Raw genomic sequence first — 21330 nt, forward strand, 5'->3', positions numbered from 1 at the left:
TGGAGGACAGAGTCGTTAACCCATTGTCCACAACAGAAAGTGATTTTTCCAAATTAATACGATCAATTTCTCGTATTTTTTCTGCTGTTTCAATTTGCATTACTTTCCAAGCTTCGTTGTACGCTGCGTATATACCGGCCGCTATGAAACGTTTTTGACGCTGTTTGCGTGGTCCCAGAATGAAATCACGCAAGTCAGCACCGTCTTTAAGTAAAGTCAAGTTTTGCTTAATTTCTGCCAGTGTGGATTTTTGTAGCCATTCGAGGCATAGTTTCCATACACTGTATGTTGTAACTATCCCTGGATGTTGTCTCTGGGAGTATCTAGGGTCTGGCCTGGTCATTTTGAACCCGGTATTTTGTTCAGGAATCTATCTTGACAGTTATTTGTGTCTGTGGGCGAGATCAACCATTTTTTCCAATCCGGATGTGTTCTGTTTTGGTATAAAATATGGGATACGTCTATCTCCATGTCCGTAGTGCTATTACTATCAGGTATGGGCTTTGGAATAGACGGTTTGTTTAAGTCTTTAATTTTGGCTAGGCCAAGACAGATAGTCTGTTGAATGGTGTCATTCAAAAATATTAATTGTTCTGGGATCATGCAGGCTCTAAATAATGCTTCTAGACCTTGGACCTGCCATTCTTTAGTACCCCAGATGGTTTTTGTTTCAATGTTGTTTTTCCAGAATTCAAAACCAAATGTAATCATTTTTTCATAAAATGTGTCAGAATAGATCAATTTAGTATTTGTCAGCATTGTTTTCATTCCTGTCTTATTTAACATTTTAAAATAAAACGTTTCTGCATCACTTGTGTTTAACCCTGAGAAGTATGGGAATTTCTCATAGAATGTTTTTGAGCTGGTTTTAGGCGAGTTGCACAATGTTCCCATTGGTTGTAATTAAAAACATTTCTAGGCTGTGCAGATTTATGCAAATAGCGATGGCCAAAGTGATTATAACAATACATTTCTTCATAATTTGATGAACCCTGAAAGTAATCATGTTCTGTAAATTTTGCTGACATTACTAAATCTGACATCATATTATTTATATTTTCAAAGTCCCAATCATCAGAGAAAGTACTTGGTTTTACAAAGTCACTTAATGAAACCTTAAACTGGTGTGGATATTTCAAGAGCTCAATCGGGCCAAAAATGTCAAATTAAGTTCTGTCCCATGCTACCCCGCCGGGTATTGGATTGGCTGTGACGTTCACTGATGATAGTTCTCTTTTCTCGATGTGAGATGACTTGTGAGGTTTTAGGACCAAGTTGATGTTCTGACTTGCTGTGTCCATTGTACTGTATTTTCCTTCAATGAATTTTCGCAAACAAAGAACCATGATGAGCCAAAGCAGGAGGAAAAGTACACCTAACACAATCCAAAATTCAATCCATGGAGAAATCAGATAGGTTTCTTTGAGTTGATGAAAGAGTTCTGTTACTTTTTCTTTGAAAGTTTTTGTTGCTGGCGTTTCTTCATGTTCGTTTGGATCTTCAAAAAAGTCATCGAAATTGATGAAGCAGCCAGATGCAGTTCTGTCAATTGTTGGAATTGCTTCCAGATTTTCATTTGCTTTTGGATTTTTCTTTGTTTCATTAGCATAGTCTGAGGCTACATCGTTGTAGACTGGTGTTTCTTGACGAACTGTTGCAATTTGGGTTTCAAGAGGCACAAGTTCCATGGCATTGTTGCATAGTCCTTTTTTATTCACTGCAGGTTTATCAAATGTGATTAGTCTCTCAGTTTGAACCTCTTGTATTGTAGCAAATTTTGGTACTCTGCTATTTCTTGGGAGTCCACTGGGCCTACTACTTATTATTGGCCACATGATTGTGGTTTTAGCAGGTCGATGGATACAACTCGGCTCTCCTTTTTACCAGCAAGGGGCAGTAGTACTACTGATCTTGTTCCGTTGACAGCTAAGACAGGTACTGCTTTTCTGTAAGAAGGCCCAAATTCCTTCTTCACCGCGATCTCCTCTCTGACCAGATCCCCAATCTTTGGAATCCAGACAGGTCTTGCTGGGACAGGTGGTTTTTCTTCAGTGGCTGTTGGCTGTTGCTTTAACTTTATGTTGCTCAGGTTTCGTTTTGTTTCATTTAATTCCTGTAAAACAGCCAAACGGTCTTTGATATCAAAGCATTTTTCTTCTACCGCTGAAGTGTGACTATCAAGGTCCTGAATACACATTCTAGTACCGAACAATAGTTCGGTTGGACTGAGACCTTTTAGAGAATTTCTTGGCAGATTATTAAGACTACATTGGACACTTGTTAAATGTTGGACCCACCCATCACCCGAACCTAATACCATCGCCGTTATAGATTGCTTTATGTCCCGGTTTTTTCTTTCCACTACCGCATTTCCCTCAGGATGGAAGGTACAAGAGTACCGCAATGTAATGCCCATGCTGGCCATGGCCTCTTTGTAAGCCCTAGAGCTAAACGCAGGACCCTGGTCAGAATGTAGCATGCCAATTGCGTATGTGCCGATAAAGACTCGAAAATCTTTTATAACAGTTCTGGCGTCAGCCGAGCGCTGGTGTCTACATTTTAAGTGAATCTAGTCTTAAACATTAATGGGATGCATTTTGCGTATAGATAGCCTTATGCTTTCTAAAAGAAAGGTCCTGGCATTACTCCGGTCGGTTCGCTACTGCGATCTCTGTTGCAGTTTGGACAGCCCATTGCAAATTTGTAATGTTGAAGGCTCATCCCCAGCCACCAGTATTCTGATTGTAATTCTTTCAAAGATTCCTTGATCTCTCGCTGCCTTAGACCCAATCCCATGTGTGCGTCTGCTATTAAAAAGACTCTCTCCTGTTCGTGTTTGGAATTACTCTATCCCCCACTTCAGGGATTCGAGCAAAAGGAACTGAGTTTGCATCAATTATGTATGTATGATTGAGTGGATAGTTCACAGGTGATGCTGCACAGTCGCCTTGCAAAGACGTTTTTACCGCCAGCATTGTTTCCCCGTCTATGTATTTTTCTGAACGCTTTTTTGTGGCTACGGAAGTTGTTTGAGCTGCTTCCGCCTTGGCTCTGTGAGCCAATGAATTCCCTGCAACGTGAACGCCATCACGTTGATGACTCCGTGTATGTATCACGTGAGTCTTTTGTAGTTCTTTCTGCAAAAGAACTACCTGTTTCCAAAGCTTTTCATGCTTTATTGTGGCACCTGTGTCATCTTTGTAATCGTTTTGAATCCAGGTCTGCATGTCATTATTGTAAGACTTGACGCAGTAATGCGAATCGCACACTATTAGTGTGGGGAATTCGCGATCGGCAATATCAAGCGCCATCTTAAATGCTAGTAGTTCAGTTCGTTGAGCCGAACAATCTTTTACAGATTGAGTTATAGAGACAAGTGGTCTCAATTTTCCTTTGTGCCACCGGCATTTAACAACCGCGCACGCAGCACTGTAAGCTTGCTTACCCCCAACTGCGGGTTGTGCTGATCCATCTGTAAATATTATACAGGCGTAATGTTCCAGAGGCAGAATTTCGATTGGCAGAGGATATTCTTCTTCATATTTTAGATTTTCTAGTTTTTTCATTTTCGGGTCAAAATAGTATTTCACGTCTTCTGCAGCAAGAGAATTTTCCCATTGTATCCATTTTGGATTTAATGCCACAGCATTCAAATTGCGTGGGCTTGTTAATGCCTCAAGGGCTGATTCTGCTGTTAAAACAGTTATTCTTCTGCCTTGGGCTTGGGCTCTTTCTTTTGCTACAGCAGTTTGAACCGCTATTAGAATTTTTTTAGTACAACTGAATTTCATTTCAGCTTGTGTGTACAAGTGTGATTTGTAAGCTATTGGTACCGTTTCTCCCTCATTAGAGGTTAGGTACGTGAATCCGCATCTTCCTGGGATGACTCGGATTACAAGGTTGCGTGTGTTTTCGCGAGTTTGCAATTTTGTTTTAGCTAACAAGTCTGTTTGCAATGATCTTAAAATTTCTGTATGTGTCGGAGTCCAATTTATTGGTTTAAAATCAGGTTTTATTAATTCATAGAGAGGTTTAACCCTCTCCGCATAATTTAGAATGTATGTTCTTCCGAAATTCAGGAAACCTAGTATTGATTGTAAGTTCTTCAGCGTTTTAGGTGCTTGGAGTACAGCACACTTCTCTAAGAAGTTGTCTGCTAGGCTTTTGCCTTCACTTGATAATTCATATCCTAAAAATAGGACAGTTAGATGGGCAATTCTTGATATTTTAAAGTTGAATTTGTAACCCTCAGCTGCGAAACCAAGTATTATGGTGTTCACTCTTTTCAAGTGAGTATCCAGGTCATCATCTGTGAGATAGATGTCATCGACATAAGATAATGCTTCATCATCATATATTTGCAGTAACTCTGTTACCCTTGCTGAGAATAATCCTGGGCTATTCCTGAATCCCTGTGGGAGTCGACAGAAGTGTTTTTTGCGACCCCATGATTGAGAACGCGGTCAAATACCTGCTCTCGGGTGCAATGTTTTGACAAAAGAATCCATTAGAGATGTCTAATGTCGTTTTGTATTTTTTGCGCACGATGTTATTCATTAGTGCTGCACTGTGTGAGTTTTGTACTGCAAATGTTTTGCAACAGGAGTTTAAGTGTCTGTAGTCCAAAACTAGACGATATGAATCGTCTGGCTTGGAGACAGGAAACAAAGGATTGTTCATTTGTGAGGTGCATGTTTCAATCACCCCCTGGTATTCAAGTTGATCTAAGATCTCCCTGACTTGCTTTTTAGCTTCTTGTTTAACTGGGTACTGTCTTTGTGCAGTGGGTTGACATTTTAACTGGATTTTGTGAGGAGGAGAGTCCTCATCCCATCCTACATGTTTTTTATATAATGCAGGAGCTTGAGCTACTGCCAATTTTCTTGCAAGTGTATATTTTTTATAAATTGAAATATGATTTGAGAAGGCAGGCATAATCATTTCTTCGCCATGAGGGCACTCCCTGACACACTCTGGTGGCCAGTCTTTTTCAGCTAAAAGGATGTCATATCCTTTCGAAAGGTTATCCCAAAAGAGACCCCGTACTTTCCTAGTCTTGTCCCCCTCTATACGTAATGTTATTTCGTATATTTTATGAGGTTTGCTAACTCTGTTATCTGCAGTTTCCACTTGAATGTATTCATTCGTGTCCACTGTCTCCAGAAGATTCATCAGGATCTTGCGAGCTATGGTCACTTCTGCTGCGCTGTCTAGCATTGTCTGAGCCCACTCTCCGTTTTTCAATTGTGTCCTCAGTATCCTCCGCATGTTTAATTATTTTAATACTGGCTACCTTCTTTCTTGGAAATTGTAATTTTTTACTTTGATGAGCAGGTTCTTTGTCTTTGGACTTGACGTGCTCTTCGTTGTGTTCTGACCGTCCTCTTCTTTCCGATTTCTGTGAGGAAGTCTGAAAAGATCGAGAGGCACGTGTGTCAACAAACAGGTGAGCAGCTGCTTAACCCTAATGCGGGGCCTCCGAAAGCTGCTGCCTCTCCTCTCAGCACAGACTAGAGCAACTGTTATCAGGAGCACTATTCTTAGCCGCCTGGATTACTGCAACGCTCTCCTACTGGAATCCCCTGCATATCTGATTTCCAGACTCCAGAGTATCCAAGCGGCAGCAGCTAAAATGGCACTCTCTCGAGGCCGCCGATCCTCCTCCACTCTAGTACTGGCCGAGTTACACTGGTTGCCCGTGCCTCAGAGGATCCTCTTTAAATCTCTATGTACTGTTTTCAAAGCAGTACATGGTCTGGATCCTAAACCACTACAAAATAAATTCCAATGGTAGGAGCCCACACCGACCCTTCGCTCTTCATCCACTAACCTTATCAGAATACCTAGAATCAGGAAAGCAACCCAGGGTGGCAGAGCCTTTAGCATAGCAGCAGCCCACCTCTGGAATAGCCTTCCAATTACGGTTAGGAAAACCAGTGAACTGCTGCCTTTCCGCAAAAAGGTCAAGACCTGGCTCTTCCCTAAAGTATAACCACCCTAGGAGCAACATGTCATTCCTCCATCCTGCCCCTTGCTGATCACTTCTTAGTCGCACCATCTCCAAAGAGCCAGGATGCCCGTAGGGTTGCAGCACGCTCTATAAATGGTATAAATAAATCAATAAAATATCTTGTTCTATCAGGTTTTTTCAGATTATCCCTATTTTTAAGGTTGTATCTTTTCGCAGAGGGCTCCCTCTGGGGAGACTTGTTTCCTCGGTCCGGAGATCTTTCTCTCCGTTGAGAAGACCTTCCTCTGGACTGGAATCATTTTTCTTTGGAAGTTGATTGTTAATTACCATCCCAACTCTTTTTCTGAGTATTTAGATTATTTTTAATAAATATTTTTTCAGGATTTTCAGTTAGTTGGGGTTTTACTGGTTTCCCACCCAAACTATCTCTTCCTAGTTCTTCATAGGATTTTTCTATGATTCTGGCAAGTTCAAAAGGTTGTTCTGCTATATCTGTTTCTTTCAATTTCTGGCGGATCGCCACAGATGCTGCTTCTCCTTTTATGTTGGCTAATAATATAGCCGAGACCTGCTTGAAGTCTTTCAGTAATTTCATACCCAGAGTTAAAGCAGGTTCTGGACCGTATTCATTTTGAATCTGTCTTAGCACATCTGGTATTACCGCCATAGACGGAACACCATGTGTTTTTGTGTAAATGGAAGCAAAGACTGTGCCCCAAGTGTCACAGTCCTCCACATGTGGTGTGATCCCCATTGGAAGACAGATAGTCAGAATTCTGTGTTTCTCAGTAGGTGTAGTATCAGGAAATACTGCCTCTATTTGAGTGATTTTTTGTGCTAACCAGAATGGAATTTGTTCCCGTTTTGCGGGTGTTTTACCAAGACATGATTGTATGTTCTGTGGTGTAATTTTGTTTGTGTTCCCCTGATGAGGGGTCAGCTGTGGAATGTTAATTGCTGGTTGGACTGTTGAAGTCCGCATTACATATTGGACCAATTGTCTATGTATTTTAATTAGTATTTTTAGCTGTGCTAAAAGTTCCCGGTCTGACATTTTATCTATATCTGGGTGAGGTGTGTAGCTGGCTAGAACCGGCCACGTTGCTCCTGGTCTTCCTAGTGGACCGAGCCTGGTGATGTGATTTTTATGTTTTAGGGCGCCTTTAAACCAGAGCAGGTGCTCTTGGTAATTTAATGGGATTTCAATCTCCTCGAAAGGAGTGTATTCCTCTGGAGGTTCCTCTATTTTGTAATAGTGGAAGTCGTGTGTCACAGCATTTGCTGCTGGAAAGTGTATCCATGAGTAGAATACCTCTGTCTGCCGATATTCATGGGCCTCTACCACGAATATGACTGTACCACCTCGCGATGTCAGTCCATTTTCTATAAGTTTAATAGTTATAGTTCTTCTTATGTTGACCGGAATGAATATAGCATTCGGGTCATTCTGTTGGATAGTTGTCATCCAACAACAGTTGAGACGCTGTAGCATCTCTTTCTTCGTCTCCGTCAGGCATTTTACTGACAGTTTTTTTGGTTGCAGATCAAGTTTCAAGGAAAACAAAGATTAGGTGCACAATATTTTGGAACACTGTATCCTTCAACGTTGACTAAACCAAAAACTATACATAGGAATCTCTTCCTACTAAGTTCCGGAGGATTTGAACCTTTTACACACTCCAGACGTCTTTTGGAGTATTTACGGGAAAAAGGGTTCTGTGTGAAAAGGCACGACTAAGTTAATCTAGTATCTTGCGTTAGATTATCGCCTTACCAAACGTTGGGCGCCATGTAGTGTAGTTCCTATATTCCCAATAGGCTCTGCGCATTGGAATAATATAAACAGCAGTGTAGACGTAGGACTGAGGTCGACTAGGTCTCTACTGACTATATTAGACTTAATTAGTTTTGCCAGCTAGCTCAGAGGTCACTAGAAACTTTCTCGAGTAAACAAGGAGGAGTTTAACTTCCCTGGATAGACAAGAAGGGATTAGCTTCTGACAACCATAAACATGACAACTTTGCTCCCTCAGAATAAGAGTGTATCTCTAGAGTCGTGTGAAAACAATAGACAGCTATTTTACTCAGTTAATCGTGCATACTTAGTTTCACCAGAGTGCAGAGAAATAGAGAGACAGGCGTTTTCAATAAAAGGTGTTATTTATTGAGCAGTCTACTTTCTCATGCAAGAGAAATGAATTGCCACAATTGCAATACTTAGTATAAAGTAAAGTGTGTACAGTAAAAGGAGTATTATAAAATAATACTGTAAAAGCATTGATATGGTTTCTTAGCCATATAATACTTTCAAATGGATAAAATATATACATACATATATACATTGACTAACGTACTCAACTGGTGCTTCTAAATACGCCTACCCCGGTGTACCTGACCTAAGCCTAATACGTGGGAAGGAGTAAGTAGCAGTTTAACTTAAAGTTGGTTTTGCCAAGAATCTGAATCAAGAATTCTCCTAAAGGTTTAGTCAGCTCCGTACCTGGGTAATAGAAAGCAGGAGGTCTGGTATCTCTCTCTCAGGACTCGATATCCCAGCAACCCGCAAGGGCGGCTGAAAAAACCGGAGCTGGATTTTCTCGGCTGGAGAAAAAGACAGCGTCTTTCTCAGTGCGTCAAAAGGGAGGGGCGGCGTCCGTGGGCTCTCGGGCAAGTAGATATCCGCTCTGCTCCAAACCACCGTGTGTTTGCTTAAGGCAACGTTGGTATATTTATACCTGAAAGGTGCTGGGTTTGACGTAAGGTTGGACATAAGACGTCAATAAAGATGTCACTAAGAACTGGCCGTTCTTACAGTGCTCACAGGAGTTCTAGGACAAATCAAAACAAAAGCATGGGGAATTCCCAGGTTGCTGGAGGTTTGGTTTGTTTAAAGAACTTGTTGTACTCTCTAGGAGCCTGGGGAAGTAGCCTTGCTTAATTTGGACTGCATGGGCTACGACTAAATATGGATATGATTCTTATGCCTTTAAAAGGATATTATTTATTATAACCACATAAGGGCATAAATCAGGAATATCGAATTAGGGTCCTAGATAGAATTACAACAGTACAGTCCAAGTTTTGAGATGCTCGCACACAACCCACAGATGTAAAATGGCTCTGTGTGGCTCTGTCTGTGTGTGTGTGTGTGTGGCTCTGTCTGTGTGCGTGGCTCTGTCTGTGTGCGTGGCTCTGTCTGTGTGCGTGGCTCTGTCTGTGTGCGTGGCTCTGTCTGTGTGCGTGGTTCTGTCTGTGTGCGTGGTTCTGTCTGTGTGCGTGGTTCTGTCTGTGTGCGTGGTTCTGTCTGTGTGCGTGGCTCTGTCTGTGTGCGTGGCTCTGTCTGTGTGCGTGGCTCTGTCTGTGTGCGTGGCTCTGTCTGTGTGCGTGGCTCTGTCTGTGTGCGTGGCTCTGTCTGTGTGCGTGGCTCTGTCTGTGTGCGTGGCTCTGTCTGTGTGCGTGGCTCTGTCTGTGTGCGTGGCTCTGTCTGTGTGCGTGGCTCTGTCTGTGTGCGTGGCTCTGTCTGTGTGCGTGGCTCTGTGTGTGTGGCTCTGTGTGTGTGGCTCTGTGTGTGTGTGTGTGTGTGTGTGTGTGTGGGCTGTGTGTGTGTGTGTGGGGCTGTGTGTGTGTGTGTGGGGCTGTGTGTGTGTGTGTGTGTGTGTGGGGCTCTGTGTGTGTGTGGCTCTGGCTCTGTGTGTGACTCTGTGTGTGTGTGTGTGGCTCTGTGTGTCTGTGTGGGGCTCTGTGTGTGTGGCTCTGTGTGTGTGTGTGGCATTCGGAGAGATTAAGCTATTGGCATTGTAACTGACAATGCCATTTATTTATCTGTTTTCAAAACCAACACATAAATAATTTTTTTGTCATTTACAATGCCAATAGCTCTAACTTTTGCAAAGGCGAGACCGTTGCATTGTAAATGCTTGTCAGATCTGTGAAACAAGATGAATTGAGAACTCGGGCAATATGGGTTAACTACACTGCCATTGTTTAATTGTGCACTAAGTTAAATTATATTGACAGCGTGTTATGTATTTCCCACAGATAGAAATATTTCGTTTTCACAATCAGAATGTTTTCTGTCAATTTGTCAAAGAACCGCTTTTGTTTCAAGCAGTCAGTAAAATGAATATTTGATCGAATTGTTATTACCTTACATTAACACCTAACATGTTTTGCTCACCTATTATAAGACATGTAATAAATATCATGATGCTTTAATAATTAATGGTGAACTAAACGGATACTGTTAACAACTATATAGTAACATAGTGTTTCTTTCAGGTTACGACATGTCAACATTCATCAGGCGGTACAGCAGATATTTGAATGAAAAAGCACTTTCTTACAGACTAGTAGCAGTTGACTTCACTAAAATGAAAAGAGGGTATGGCATTTATTATTTTAGGTTTTGACTTCAATAAGTGCTTCTTGAAGACCAGTTTTTTTCTAAAATGTCGTGCAATTTGTTGTATTTATTTGGTAACCACAAACTAAAAGCCTTGAACTGACACGTGATAAATTATTGTATCATTTGTTTAACTATTTGTAGGATAGATGGTGTGATGAGGACCATGAATACTGAAAAGCTGCTGAAAACCCTTCCGATTATTCAGAACCAGCTTGATGCTCTTTTGGATTTCGATGCAAGTTTTTTCTGTATTTTTTTTTCTAAACCATAGAAGTTGTATTTGTGTTTGCACCTTCTATTTAATATGGTGCCAAAAGACACACAGCATGACTTGTTTTTTTTATTTTTTAAATAGTGCAGCCTTAAAATTGCAAACTAAAGTAAAAATGCTCAGCCTGTGCACAACATGTCATGATGACTTTTTATACTAATCATTTAATATGCCATATTACTAGTTTTTTCATCCTGTAAACGTCTAGTTTTTCTGTTTCGCTACGAATTAGTTTGGGGTGCATGCTTGTCATACACACTGACTGAAAAAGCATGTGTGTTTTGTGGATTTGAAGCTTAGGTAAGCTAAGCTCTTATTTCGTGCGTCTAACATAATTGTTTGCTAGGACACTTCACTTCCTCTGTGCTCCTTAAATGATAGACTGTTGTAAAAATACCCCATCTCCTCTGACCGTTTAACAAAAAACAAATGTTTTCTCTGTCCGCTAATTCAAAAGCTTTACATCCTAGTGACCATAAACTGTTTCAGTATAAAATCTATTTATTTAACAGACCCATTATTCTCGTCATGAACACGAGTGCATTGCTTTAAACACATAGGCAGTGTAGTGTGTTCATCATCAGCCTTGCTGAATTACTACAGTGATGATAAATCTCACTTGGTCTACCATTTTATTTTTATACAGGCAAATCCGAACGAACTGACTAATGGTGTGATAAATGCTGCCTTCATGCTTCTGTTCAAAGATTCAATTCGACTATTTGCAGCCTACAATGAGGGTGTTATTAACCTATTAGGTAAGTGAATATAAACATGCCTAAAATCCTTTTGAACTTTAAGTGAATGAATGCAAGCACTCCTCAGTGTTTTGGTACGCCCCAGTAATATTTGTGACCTAATGGGTATTACTTTTGATTATGCAGAGTTGACTGTTTGTGAAGATTTAGCTTTTTCAGATTTGCATAAAAAGGAGAGATATTTTCACATGAATTGAGACGTCTTAGTCTTGATGGAAGCTCATGAATTAATGGCTTCTCTAGAGACATTTTATTACCTGAATCCAAGATAAATGGAACAATTTCTAACTAAAATATGTGATATGCATTCTGGCAAACTTTCATGGTCTATAAACACCTTACTGTGTAATATCCTATACTAGTTCCTTTCTATACTTTTAGTCTAACTTGCTGGGGCCTCTAGGAACGTACCTTTAAATCCACCTTCTGTTTTATATGCCACCAAGTCTATTAAACTAATGAGAAATTCACGTTTTCATGCTTTTCTTTAAAAAATGTCTTTATTAATATTTTAGATATTAAACCAACGGTAAGAAAACATTGCAGAAGCATAAAGTGGCCCAGTGTTCAGTGTACAATGATGATTACAGATAGTACATCATTCGGAACATTCAGTCATGGAACAGCAGGGATACAGGGAGAGGAGTGCCCGCCACAGTCCCTCACATCCGCATCACCCATACTCACTTCTAACTTTAGACTTGGCTCCGGGGTGCTCAGAGCTCCCACTGCGTCTGTAGGTCTTTGATTCAATCCTGTGTCATGCTTTTAACATACATTTGACGTGGCCTTCTGTTGCCTACATCTTCTGCTGTGCCTGACTTACATGCACCCACGTCCGCTTGTTTAGAAGAGAGTGCTGCTGACATAACAGCATCCTCCAACCTTAGAGCGTCTAGTGGTAACAGGCCCACTGATCCATTTAAGGACGTTACTGCCTCAGAAACCTTTCTAGTTCTGTTACTACTGAGTGGATGAGACCTTTCACTGCGGCATCTTAGGCCAGTCTGCATATTTGGCCATGCTAACACAAATTCCCAGTGATGTGGTATGAGCACCAAAACCACATCTCTCAGCACCCTCTGGACTAAAGGCATGCACCAGTGATGTACAGTGTATGCTTTGTTGTGCTAATTCTCCAAGTCTCAGTGTATGCCTCCTTTCACTGTCATGCTTATTAAGCCCCTAAACAGATATGCAATCCTGGCTGTGTAGAAATTGATGACTCCTAAGGGCCCCAAGCCTCTAGCTACCATTTTTACCCTGAACCTCCATTAAAATATTCAATACTTCAGGATTACCATAGCAAGCATGCCATCAAGCTTTGGCAATCCCACTATCCGTATGGCCCGAAAGCATCTGGACGTATGAGTTAACTGTGACTATTGCATGTTATGTGACGATGTCTTACCATTCTTATTTCTTTGTGTATTTATGCGTTTTGGTAGTGGGTACATTATCCTGTTGCTAAGGAGAGAACCATTTAGGTTAACAACCCTCAAGACACAGCAACCATCATGCCTTTTGTTTGTTTTAGATGTGGTTGCTTTCTTAGCTATACATTTCTCCACTGTTGCACCAGTGGGCTTTCTTTTTCTTTTGGATTGTCACCTGATTCTTTACTGTAGTACACCTTGTCTTTGATTGGTTCATTTTTTGCTATAGTTATAATTGTGGGCTTAACGATCATTGTTTCATTTACCTCTTTTAAATCCTCTCAAACCTAACCAATTGTTAGAAAGCCTTTATATGTTTCACTCGTTCTTTGACAGATTGGGACTCCGTTTGTACGAATGCTCATCAGTAGATCTCTTTGGTTCAATCATAAAGGGAGAAAATATACCAAGGAAACTAAGCTTAGCAAACAAATGCTTCCTTAAAACATACTTGAATACCAGGACTTTTTAAAGTAGAAAGAATACATAAAAGCTATTATGGTCGGTAAGGGAAGGTACAGAAAAGTTCTATGAAAATGCTAAGGCCTACTCATCTCCAGTATTCAGTTTGTCTTTGCAGCACTTCACTCTTTGTGGCCTCCATTTCTGATCATACTATGATTTTGCCTACCAGTGTCTCTGTAAATGACTGCGACCCAACCTGAAAGGAGGCTGTCCTATTCCTTCTTAACAGACAAAAGCTCTCTGTTCATCCACTGTGTGGCCCCTTAAATAATGTTAAATTCTCTTTGTTGCAGTTGTACAGCATGTGGTCAATCCCTATTCTAGATGTCAATCTTCCTACCATGTATGAATGAGAGAGTATTCTCTCTCCTAAGGAAACCTGCTCCCCTCCTCCATTTCTATTTGTTCTTCCAGTCATTACAGTGTCCATTTAAAGAGAACATCTAAAAGGCGTAAACAATTTTTGGTGCTTTTAGTTGCAAACGTGACTTTTCATAAGGCTATTTTTTGAACAGATATGATGAATTCAGGTTGCTGGTTGTGTCCAACTTGTAGTGTATGTACCAGGTACATGGTAACCGCCAAGAATATAATAAGGCCGTTTGACAATGTCCCCATATCTTCTGCAAAGTGACATTTCTAAAGACATTATTGTTGCCAGAAGTTGCAACCGTTATTGTTATCTAATTATTCGAAAATCAATGTTATTCAGTGTTTTCTTGCGAAATGCCCTAGCCTTTTTGACTACTTTTATTTAAAATTCTTTAGATTTACATTTTCTGTTTAAAGTAACTTGCAGTTATACCAGCCTGTGTCCTCATCTGCTGTTGTATCATCAATAAATCTCCCTGATAGACTTGTTAAAATGTTGATGTATGGTGTGGAAAGATTTGTTAATGCAGGAGTGTGAGCTATCCTGCTAACCGACAAGAAATAACATGCTACAATGGATTGATTGGCTACTCCTTTTGGGAAAGAAATGTCTGCAGCCGTGCTCACCAAGAGCCCTTAGTGATGTAGCAGAATTATAGCAATAAAGCCTGTAAAGAACAAGAAATCCCAAGGGGAAACAAGATATTGCACATATCTTTCTTCAAAACGACACTTAAGTGATCTCTAACTGAATCAGATAGACCTTCATTTACTTGCAGGAATTCATATAGCTGTTCACTTGGAGTATGTTTAAATGTCAAGTACTCTTTTTATTTATCAGGTGATGCTTGTAAAGCAAAACCCCTACCTGTGCCTTGGTCTTTTGGTGCGGTCCGTCACTGAAAAGCATCCAAGATTAGGTGGAGAGCAGCTCCTTTATAGAGCACTCTATAACACCAGCGACAGTCTGAATTTGCTCACCTCACACATATATATCTATGTTCGAAGCATGTGTGCTGTAGGTACACATCCTTTGCATTCTCCTGCCATCCAATGTTGGGTCAGGATGTTTGCAAGTTGTTTTATTTCGAAGAAGTCTTTCCCAGTCATGAGGTAAGGTGACTCCTCCTTTCTGTGATATTGCGCATGGGCAAAGACTCAATTTTTCGATTTTTTTTTTTCTTTTTTTTTTTTTCTTTCCACCATCAGGTTCGGATGTGTATTGCTGCGCTCCGGTTTGAAACCGTCCTTTGGGTTTCCCTCGGTGTGCAATCCACTCTACCTTCGACAGCATTGTTATCGTATGTTTCCCTCTCTCCGCGTATCCATTTAATCGGGAAAGTCTCATCTTTAGTCGCAAACATCGTGGGCGGCCTTCGGGCCTAGCCACGTCAATCCACTCCTCTGCCGATGGAACGGACTCCATTTCAATTCTGTCCTCGGTGCCACTCCAAGTACACCTGCACAATCTACACCAAGTCTGCAACTTTTGCTTATCACCGGAGCACAAGGAAGAAGACTGCGAGGCCAGTCAGTCAGTCAAATTGAAAAAGACTCTTCAAGCTTGATTATGAGAAATGCAGTGCCAAGGCACTCAACATACTTCGGATATCTTCGGATAAGAATTTGAACACGAAGGGACAGCTGCGGAAGACGAGGAGGCCTTCTCGGTCACAGAAGCCGATTCCGTCCTAGAGATTGAATTGGAGTCCGAAGACATTCCAGCGGGACAGGGTGTCGTGAATACTAATCCCCCCTGTACCCCATAAATTAACTTCCACTAAACCTAAGACTTCAATACCACCTCTGCCTTCGGGCCTTGGTCGGCACCGAGATGATGCTTCCGACACCCCGCCGTCGAGCCTAGCAACAAAACAAATAGTCAAGCAATCCGGCTCGGGATCTAGCCGAGACAGATAGTCTGCAGATCCAAAACATTCCGCTCCCAAAGATCAGTCTGGTTCGGAGCTGAAGGGTTCCCCTTCGAAACCAAAGTCCACTTCAAAGGACAAAAGGGAGAAGTCCGGTTTGGCACCGAAAACGTTGGTGCCGAAATGAAAAGAAGATGTTCCAGATCCCCCGGAACCGATCTTAGATGTTATGAAGGCCGCTATTTACCGCAAAACACTTTTCAAGTCTAGTGTAATAATCTCCTATGTCTTCAACATGTTTCTGTTTGCAGGAGGAAATGGCATCCCTGGCCTCCTTTTTCACTGTTAGTAACTGTGGTAGCACCTTTAAAATAGTGCCAGGAAGTGCTTTTAGTCTGTCTCCTATACCTTGACCTGCTACTCTAGTATTTTTGTCATTCTGAAGTTCAGTCCATCTAATGTGTTCACCTGCTACTTCCCAATCTTTTTCTCTTAGTTTGTCATATATATCTGATGGCAACAATAATTTCAGAATTGCTCTGATATCAGAAAGAGTATATGTTCCCATCATTAATACATCTCCTAATTCCTTAAAGAATCCAGCAGGATCCTTTGAGTGGGAGGGAACCATCTCTTTCATCCTTAGTAACTAAAGTTTTGTCAAGGGTACATAAATGAAGACGCGTTGTAGCGCTCCATTTGTGTCAGCTCTGGTGTGGACCTCTTTCATGGGGAACTGGCGTGTTTGAGGAAGTCTATTAGTTGATCCACACGTATTATGGGGAGATCTATATCCAGTCACTTTCTGGTATTTCTGTCTAAAATCTATAAATGTGTTGAGAAAAACTGAACTATTGTGGAGGAACATGTTATCAGCGCAGTCAGACAGAAAATCTTCGAGTCTTGGATCATGTTTGAAATGAGTGTCATTGAGTGTGATGAGATGTTGTACCATGTAGAGACTTGCTAATCTTTGATGTGAGCGTGGTAATGCTAGAAAAAGCTGGGCTATGAGATCATTGTCATATATCTTATATTGAGAGACCCATAGGGTCGTAGTTCTGGCTATTTCCTCCTCCTCCGGTGTAAGCGGAGGTTCCTGGTCTAACCAGTATTCTAATGCATTGGATGTATTTTCAAATACCTCATCTGGAGATGACCATTCAGAGTGACCTTGGAGGAATGTAGGCGGGGGTGTTCGTGAATTAGGGGCGGAAGAACGAACGGGTAGGACTTTTTCAGTAGGTTCAGTAATTTCCTCCTCAAGTTTATTCTCTTCATTTGTTTGCAAGTTTTGCAGAATACGGGTCACATTATGGGTGAACCTGTCTAGTGCATCATTTATAAGTTCTAGACTAGTGTGGTCGGATGCGGAATCTAATAAGTCAAAAAGTGAAACTGGTACATTTCTTTCCTCTGCTTGTATGTGTTTTATGAAACAGCAAAGGAGGAACCTATACATGTGCATTTTTACAGGGTGTGATCTTCTTGTAGTCATAGCGTTAATGGCTCGTGAGTTCTCTCCAGTACGAAGAAACTCAGAGGCCGCTTGAAGAAACGTGTCAATTGCTGGTAGATGTCTTATTTCTTCCCAGGAGTCATGAAGTATTTTACTTATTCGGTCCGCCTCCCCTGTGTTGCTCGGAGTCGGGTCATAGGGGCAGTCGGGAATTGTTTTACCTTGGTCTGGACCTACGGCACCCCCTTCTGGAGTGAGAGGTGGTGCGTTATGTTGTGAAAGGGGTGGCGGAGGCAGAGGGTGTTGAATGACTGCAACTTCATAGGGTGGTGGAGTATCTAAGAGAAAATTAGTAAAAGTATCCTCTGGTAGTGGGGCTGTAGGCTGTGCTGATGCAATGTTAAGGTTTTCAGGTGCAGATGGCAATACAGGATAAAAACCAGTAGAAATGGCTGATTGTTCTCTTTTATTCCTTTCACTAACTACTTCTTTCCCTATTTCTTGTAACTGTTCTTTCTTGGCCTGCTCTGACATTCTCTTACCCTTTTCAACTTTATGCAATTCCTTCTGTTGCCTCCTATGGGCTTCTTTTCTCCATAATTCTACTGAGTCACTCTGTGACTGGCGGACTCTCTTTTTCTTCCATAACTGTTCCTCTAATTTCATAATACACTCCGTATCAAAACTACCATTTTCAGGCCATCTATATCTGAGTTCTAGGTCTTTAGTATATTCTACCCATAGATCACAATAAATAAGTGCACCGACACCATGTTTTGCATACATGAAGTGTCCTGGAGTATCCCGAGGAGGAAGGGGAATTTCCTTCTCAAGAATACTCCTTTTGGTTGCCATCTTACGTATTTTCGAGACAATAGGCATGATGGCAAGACTTTAAAAGATTTTAGAAGTGAGAAAAACACAAACAGAACAAATATCTTTACCGTACCCACGAAAGAGGTGAGTCCGTCTTTTATACTAGTTTAGTAGTCCTCACAAAATAAGTGAGAAACCCACAAAAAACATGTATCTTTACCGTCCCCACAAGGTAGTGAGTCCGTCTTTTATACTAGTTTTAGTAGTCCTCACCAAAGATAGGTGAGAAACCAACAAAACGCGTATCTTTACCGCCCCCACAAAAGCTGTGGGTTCGTTTTTATACTTTCCAGCAGTACTCACCGAAAAAATAACTGGAAGGCCTCTTGAAGATTTTGGGAAAACGCGGCGCGCAGTTTCAAGGTGGGATTTGTAGAACCTCGGACTCGTCTGCTTCGCAGGTTGGGCTTTGGTTCAGGACGTTCCGCTATTTCCTCACCGCCTCGTGTGGATGCTGGGCCACAGTCGGTCCCCCTCTTCGCATCGAGGGAGTTAGCGGGAATTCCCCGCGTTGTGCACTTTTGAAGTCCGTCAACGGTCAGGAGGGGACAGTACCGGGTCCAATATCGCCGGCGCGTGGGGGAAAGGGAAGGTCCCTGTTCCGGGCGCCAAATAATGTGGTAAATAAAATTTACTTATTACCTCATTTCTGAATTTCTATGCTTAATAAATCATAATTTCTTGTCAATGCAAAGCGAGGAGTCCGTGGTGCTCAAATGAAGGAGGAGAAGACCAATAACTCGAGTTAAGGGGAGCGCTTCCAGCACCAAGCGGGCACAGGAGCAATCTCTCAAGTCCCTCTCTTGAAGTGGGGGTCTTTATTTTCAACAGCAGAATATTTATACAGTCTTGGTCACGAGGCAAAATAGAGGAACAAACAGGTCGTGGCAGATAGAGGAACAAAGATCAGCAAGAGGGGCAGAGTGTGAAGAAATGGGGGCGTGTCTTAGGCTTCGTGAAGGGACTTGCGATGTGAAATAGTCTGACAGTTGGAAGGGGGAGGCTTCCTGATTTGGGGGTTTGTGCTCGTGCTTCATGTCAGAAACATGAACCATCTCTGTGGGGGAGCAGGAACTCATGTACTGGTTTCCCGGACTTGGCAGAAACCACAGAGACAGATGGTGAAAATGAGGAAGGCCAGATGCAGGGGTGTCGTGCTCGTGCTCGGGGTCTTGGGACACCAAAGGGTGAATTAAAAACAAAATGGTGCCGGCTTTTAATGTGGGCAATTATTAATCGCGCAAAGGGGCATAATTAGATCGCGCAGAGGGCAGCGAAGGGGCATAATTATAGATTTTATTTCCACACCTTTAGATTCTCTGGTAGTTTCTAATGCTCATAAAAGAGCAAACTCAGATGCACCTCCCCCAGATGTTATGTTAAGGGAGGATTTATAAAGCCCGCAGCTACTCGAGAGAGTGTCCCGGCGCTGAGACAAAAGAAAGATGCAGAGTCACAATAAGGAAGAAAAGCGTTAACCTTAAAAGTAGAGTGCTCAGCCTGCTTGTTGGAACAGCCAGGTTTTCAATTTCTTCCTAAAAGCCAGAATATTTGTAGTTTGCCTAAGTGGAAGAGGGAGCTTATTCCAGGATCTGGCCACCAGAACCTGGAAGGAACGGCCCCCACAGCGGGCTTTAAAACACTTAGGAGTTGCCATTAGGTGTTGGTGAACTGACCTAAGGAGTCTGCCAGGAGTATAGAATAAAATTATTTTACGGGTGTAGAGTGCCCCCATGCCATGCAGAGCTTTGAAGGTCAGGACCAGAGCTTTGAAGAGTATTCTGCAGCGGACTGGTAACCAGTGCAGTTTCTTCAGATGATGGGAAATCCGGTCTCTAGGACCGAGGCTCAGAACTGCCCTTGCTGCCGCATTCTGCACGACTTGTAGTCTGCTGAGCAGGAACTCCGGAAGGCCCAGGTAGAGGATGTTGGCATAATCCAGCCTGGAAGTAATAAGAGCCTGTACCACTGTCTTCCTGTTTGAAATAGGCATCAAGAATAGGAAAAACTGCACCGCTTCTGACTCCGAGAAGATGACCGATGCGCTCGATGCAGGGCAGAGGGTGCGGACTTTTTCCACCTTGCGTGGACATGCCCCAGGGTGGCGGCTTACTGGGAGGATGGGTTCGCGGCTTTGTCTGACATGGTCGGGGTGGCTACATCACCTTGTCCGAGGATTGCATTGCTGGGACAGGCGTGTCCAACGCTACAAACGCACCGTAAATGTTTTGCTTTGGGGATCCTTCTCGCGAAGCGACAGGTGGCATGCCTCTGGGGGCGTGGCAGGGCACCCAAGTTTAAAGACTGGATTACGACGATGTCCATTTGGCAGGACCAACTGCATAATTATGCAGAACTCCTCCCACAGAAATCAAGGCCCAAAGACATATGGGGTCCACTCACTGCCTACCTTCTGCGTCTCTAGCCGCTGCACAGCCAGACACTCCCTAATACATGCTGCCTGCGATTCACGCTTTTATCCACGTACCATACCTGCGACATGTCCCACCAACCGCGCCCCTAGCCCGGTGACTCACTTGTGCTACACTCCATAACGCTCGGCGTGCCCGTATGATATGAATAACTCACATCTCCTTCCCCCGTTTGGCAAACTGGGCATATGAGGTTCCACGACACTCCACATCGTATAGTTGTCACATATAGCCTATCCACGATTCCTGACAGGTATGGACCTCGCACACAGACTACTGACCACGCCCTGTCCTCTGGCTGCTTGGCTTGACTATACCTCCCCACATCTCCCTCCTCCCCGACCTACACACTTCTCCACACAATAAGGAGCGTTAACGTGTGGTCTCACAACCAGGGCCACTAAACACAGGAGGCTCGCTCTCTGGCCTAGGCGTTCCTTTTTCTCCTCAAGATACGGAGAGGTGGGGTCGAGGAGGGCAGATCAGACACACTGGGTACACTAGATTACCGGACAATAGGATTAAGTTGTAGTTGTTTGTTGTTCATACATGAGGGTGGGGGAAGGGGGGGGGAAGAATTGAAAAATCGAAAACCTCATGCCTCCACATTATTGAATGCTACCGAACACGGCTCCTGATAGTCCTTAACGCGGCCGGCCCAGAAGGGTTGTAGGCGGCTTGCTGTGTCAGATATGATCCTCAAATACTGTGTATTGAGATCTTCATGATTGCTGCCGGCCTGCACACTGCAGGATGTAGGAGACGGCAGCTGTGTACTTCCTTATTGCCTCAATAAAGGTTTAAAAAAAAAAAAAAAAAAAGACGGCTGCACCAGAAAACAACACCATCTTATAAAAGCCCCAATCAATCCTCCTCATCCGGAGGATATTTTTGGGGAGACTACAGAGGGAATAACCATAGAGGAAGCGGCAGGGGAAACTCCACCCTCACTTCCCCTACCACCAAAGAGTGACTTACCTCCACTACCAGTCATTCCACTCCTGTCGGGGAATG

General features: G+C 42.6%; 1 protein-coding gene across 8 annotated transcripts in view; it reads left to right on the top strand.

Moving 5' to 3' along the window:
* LOC144829535 (phosphatidylinositol-binding clathrin assembly protein-like) overlaps window positions 1–21330 on the top strand; it is a 995507-nt gene that overhangs the window by 185330 nt on the left and 788847 nt on the right. For all 8 annotated transcript variants that reach the window (XM_078688772.1, XM_078688773.1, XM_078688774.1 and 5 more), the window contains exons 4-6: window positions 10250–10352; window positions 10518–10611; window positions 11294–11405. In XM_078688772.1, the coding sequence (XP_078544898.1) occupies window positions 10250–10352; window positions 10518–10611; window positions 11294–11405 (309 nt within the window). The remainder of the gene's footprint in view (window positions 1–10249; window positions 10353–10517; window positions 10612–11293; window positions 11406–21330) is intronic.

The sequence above is a fragment of the Lissotriton helveticus genome, chromosome 4_1 (genome assembly GCF_964261635.1).
Source record: "Lissotriton helveticus chromosome 4_1, aLisHel1.1, whole genome shotgun sequence".
In the NCBI taxonomy this organism is placed as follows: Eukaryota; Metazoa; Chordata; class Amphibia; order Caudata; family Salamandridae; genus Lissotriton; species Lissotriton helveticus.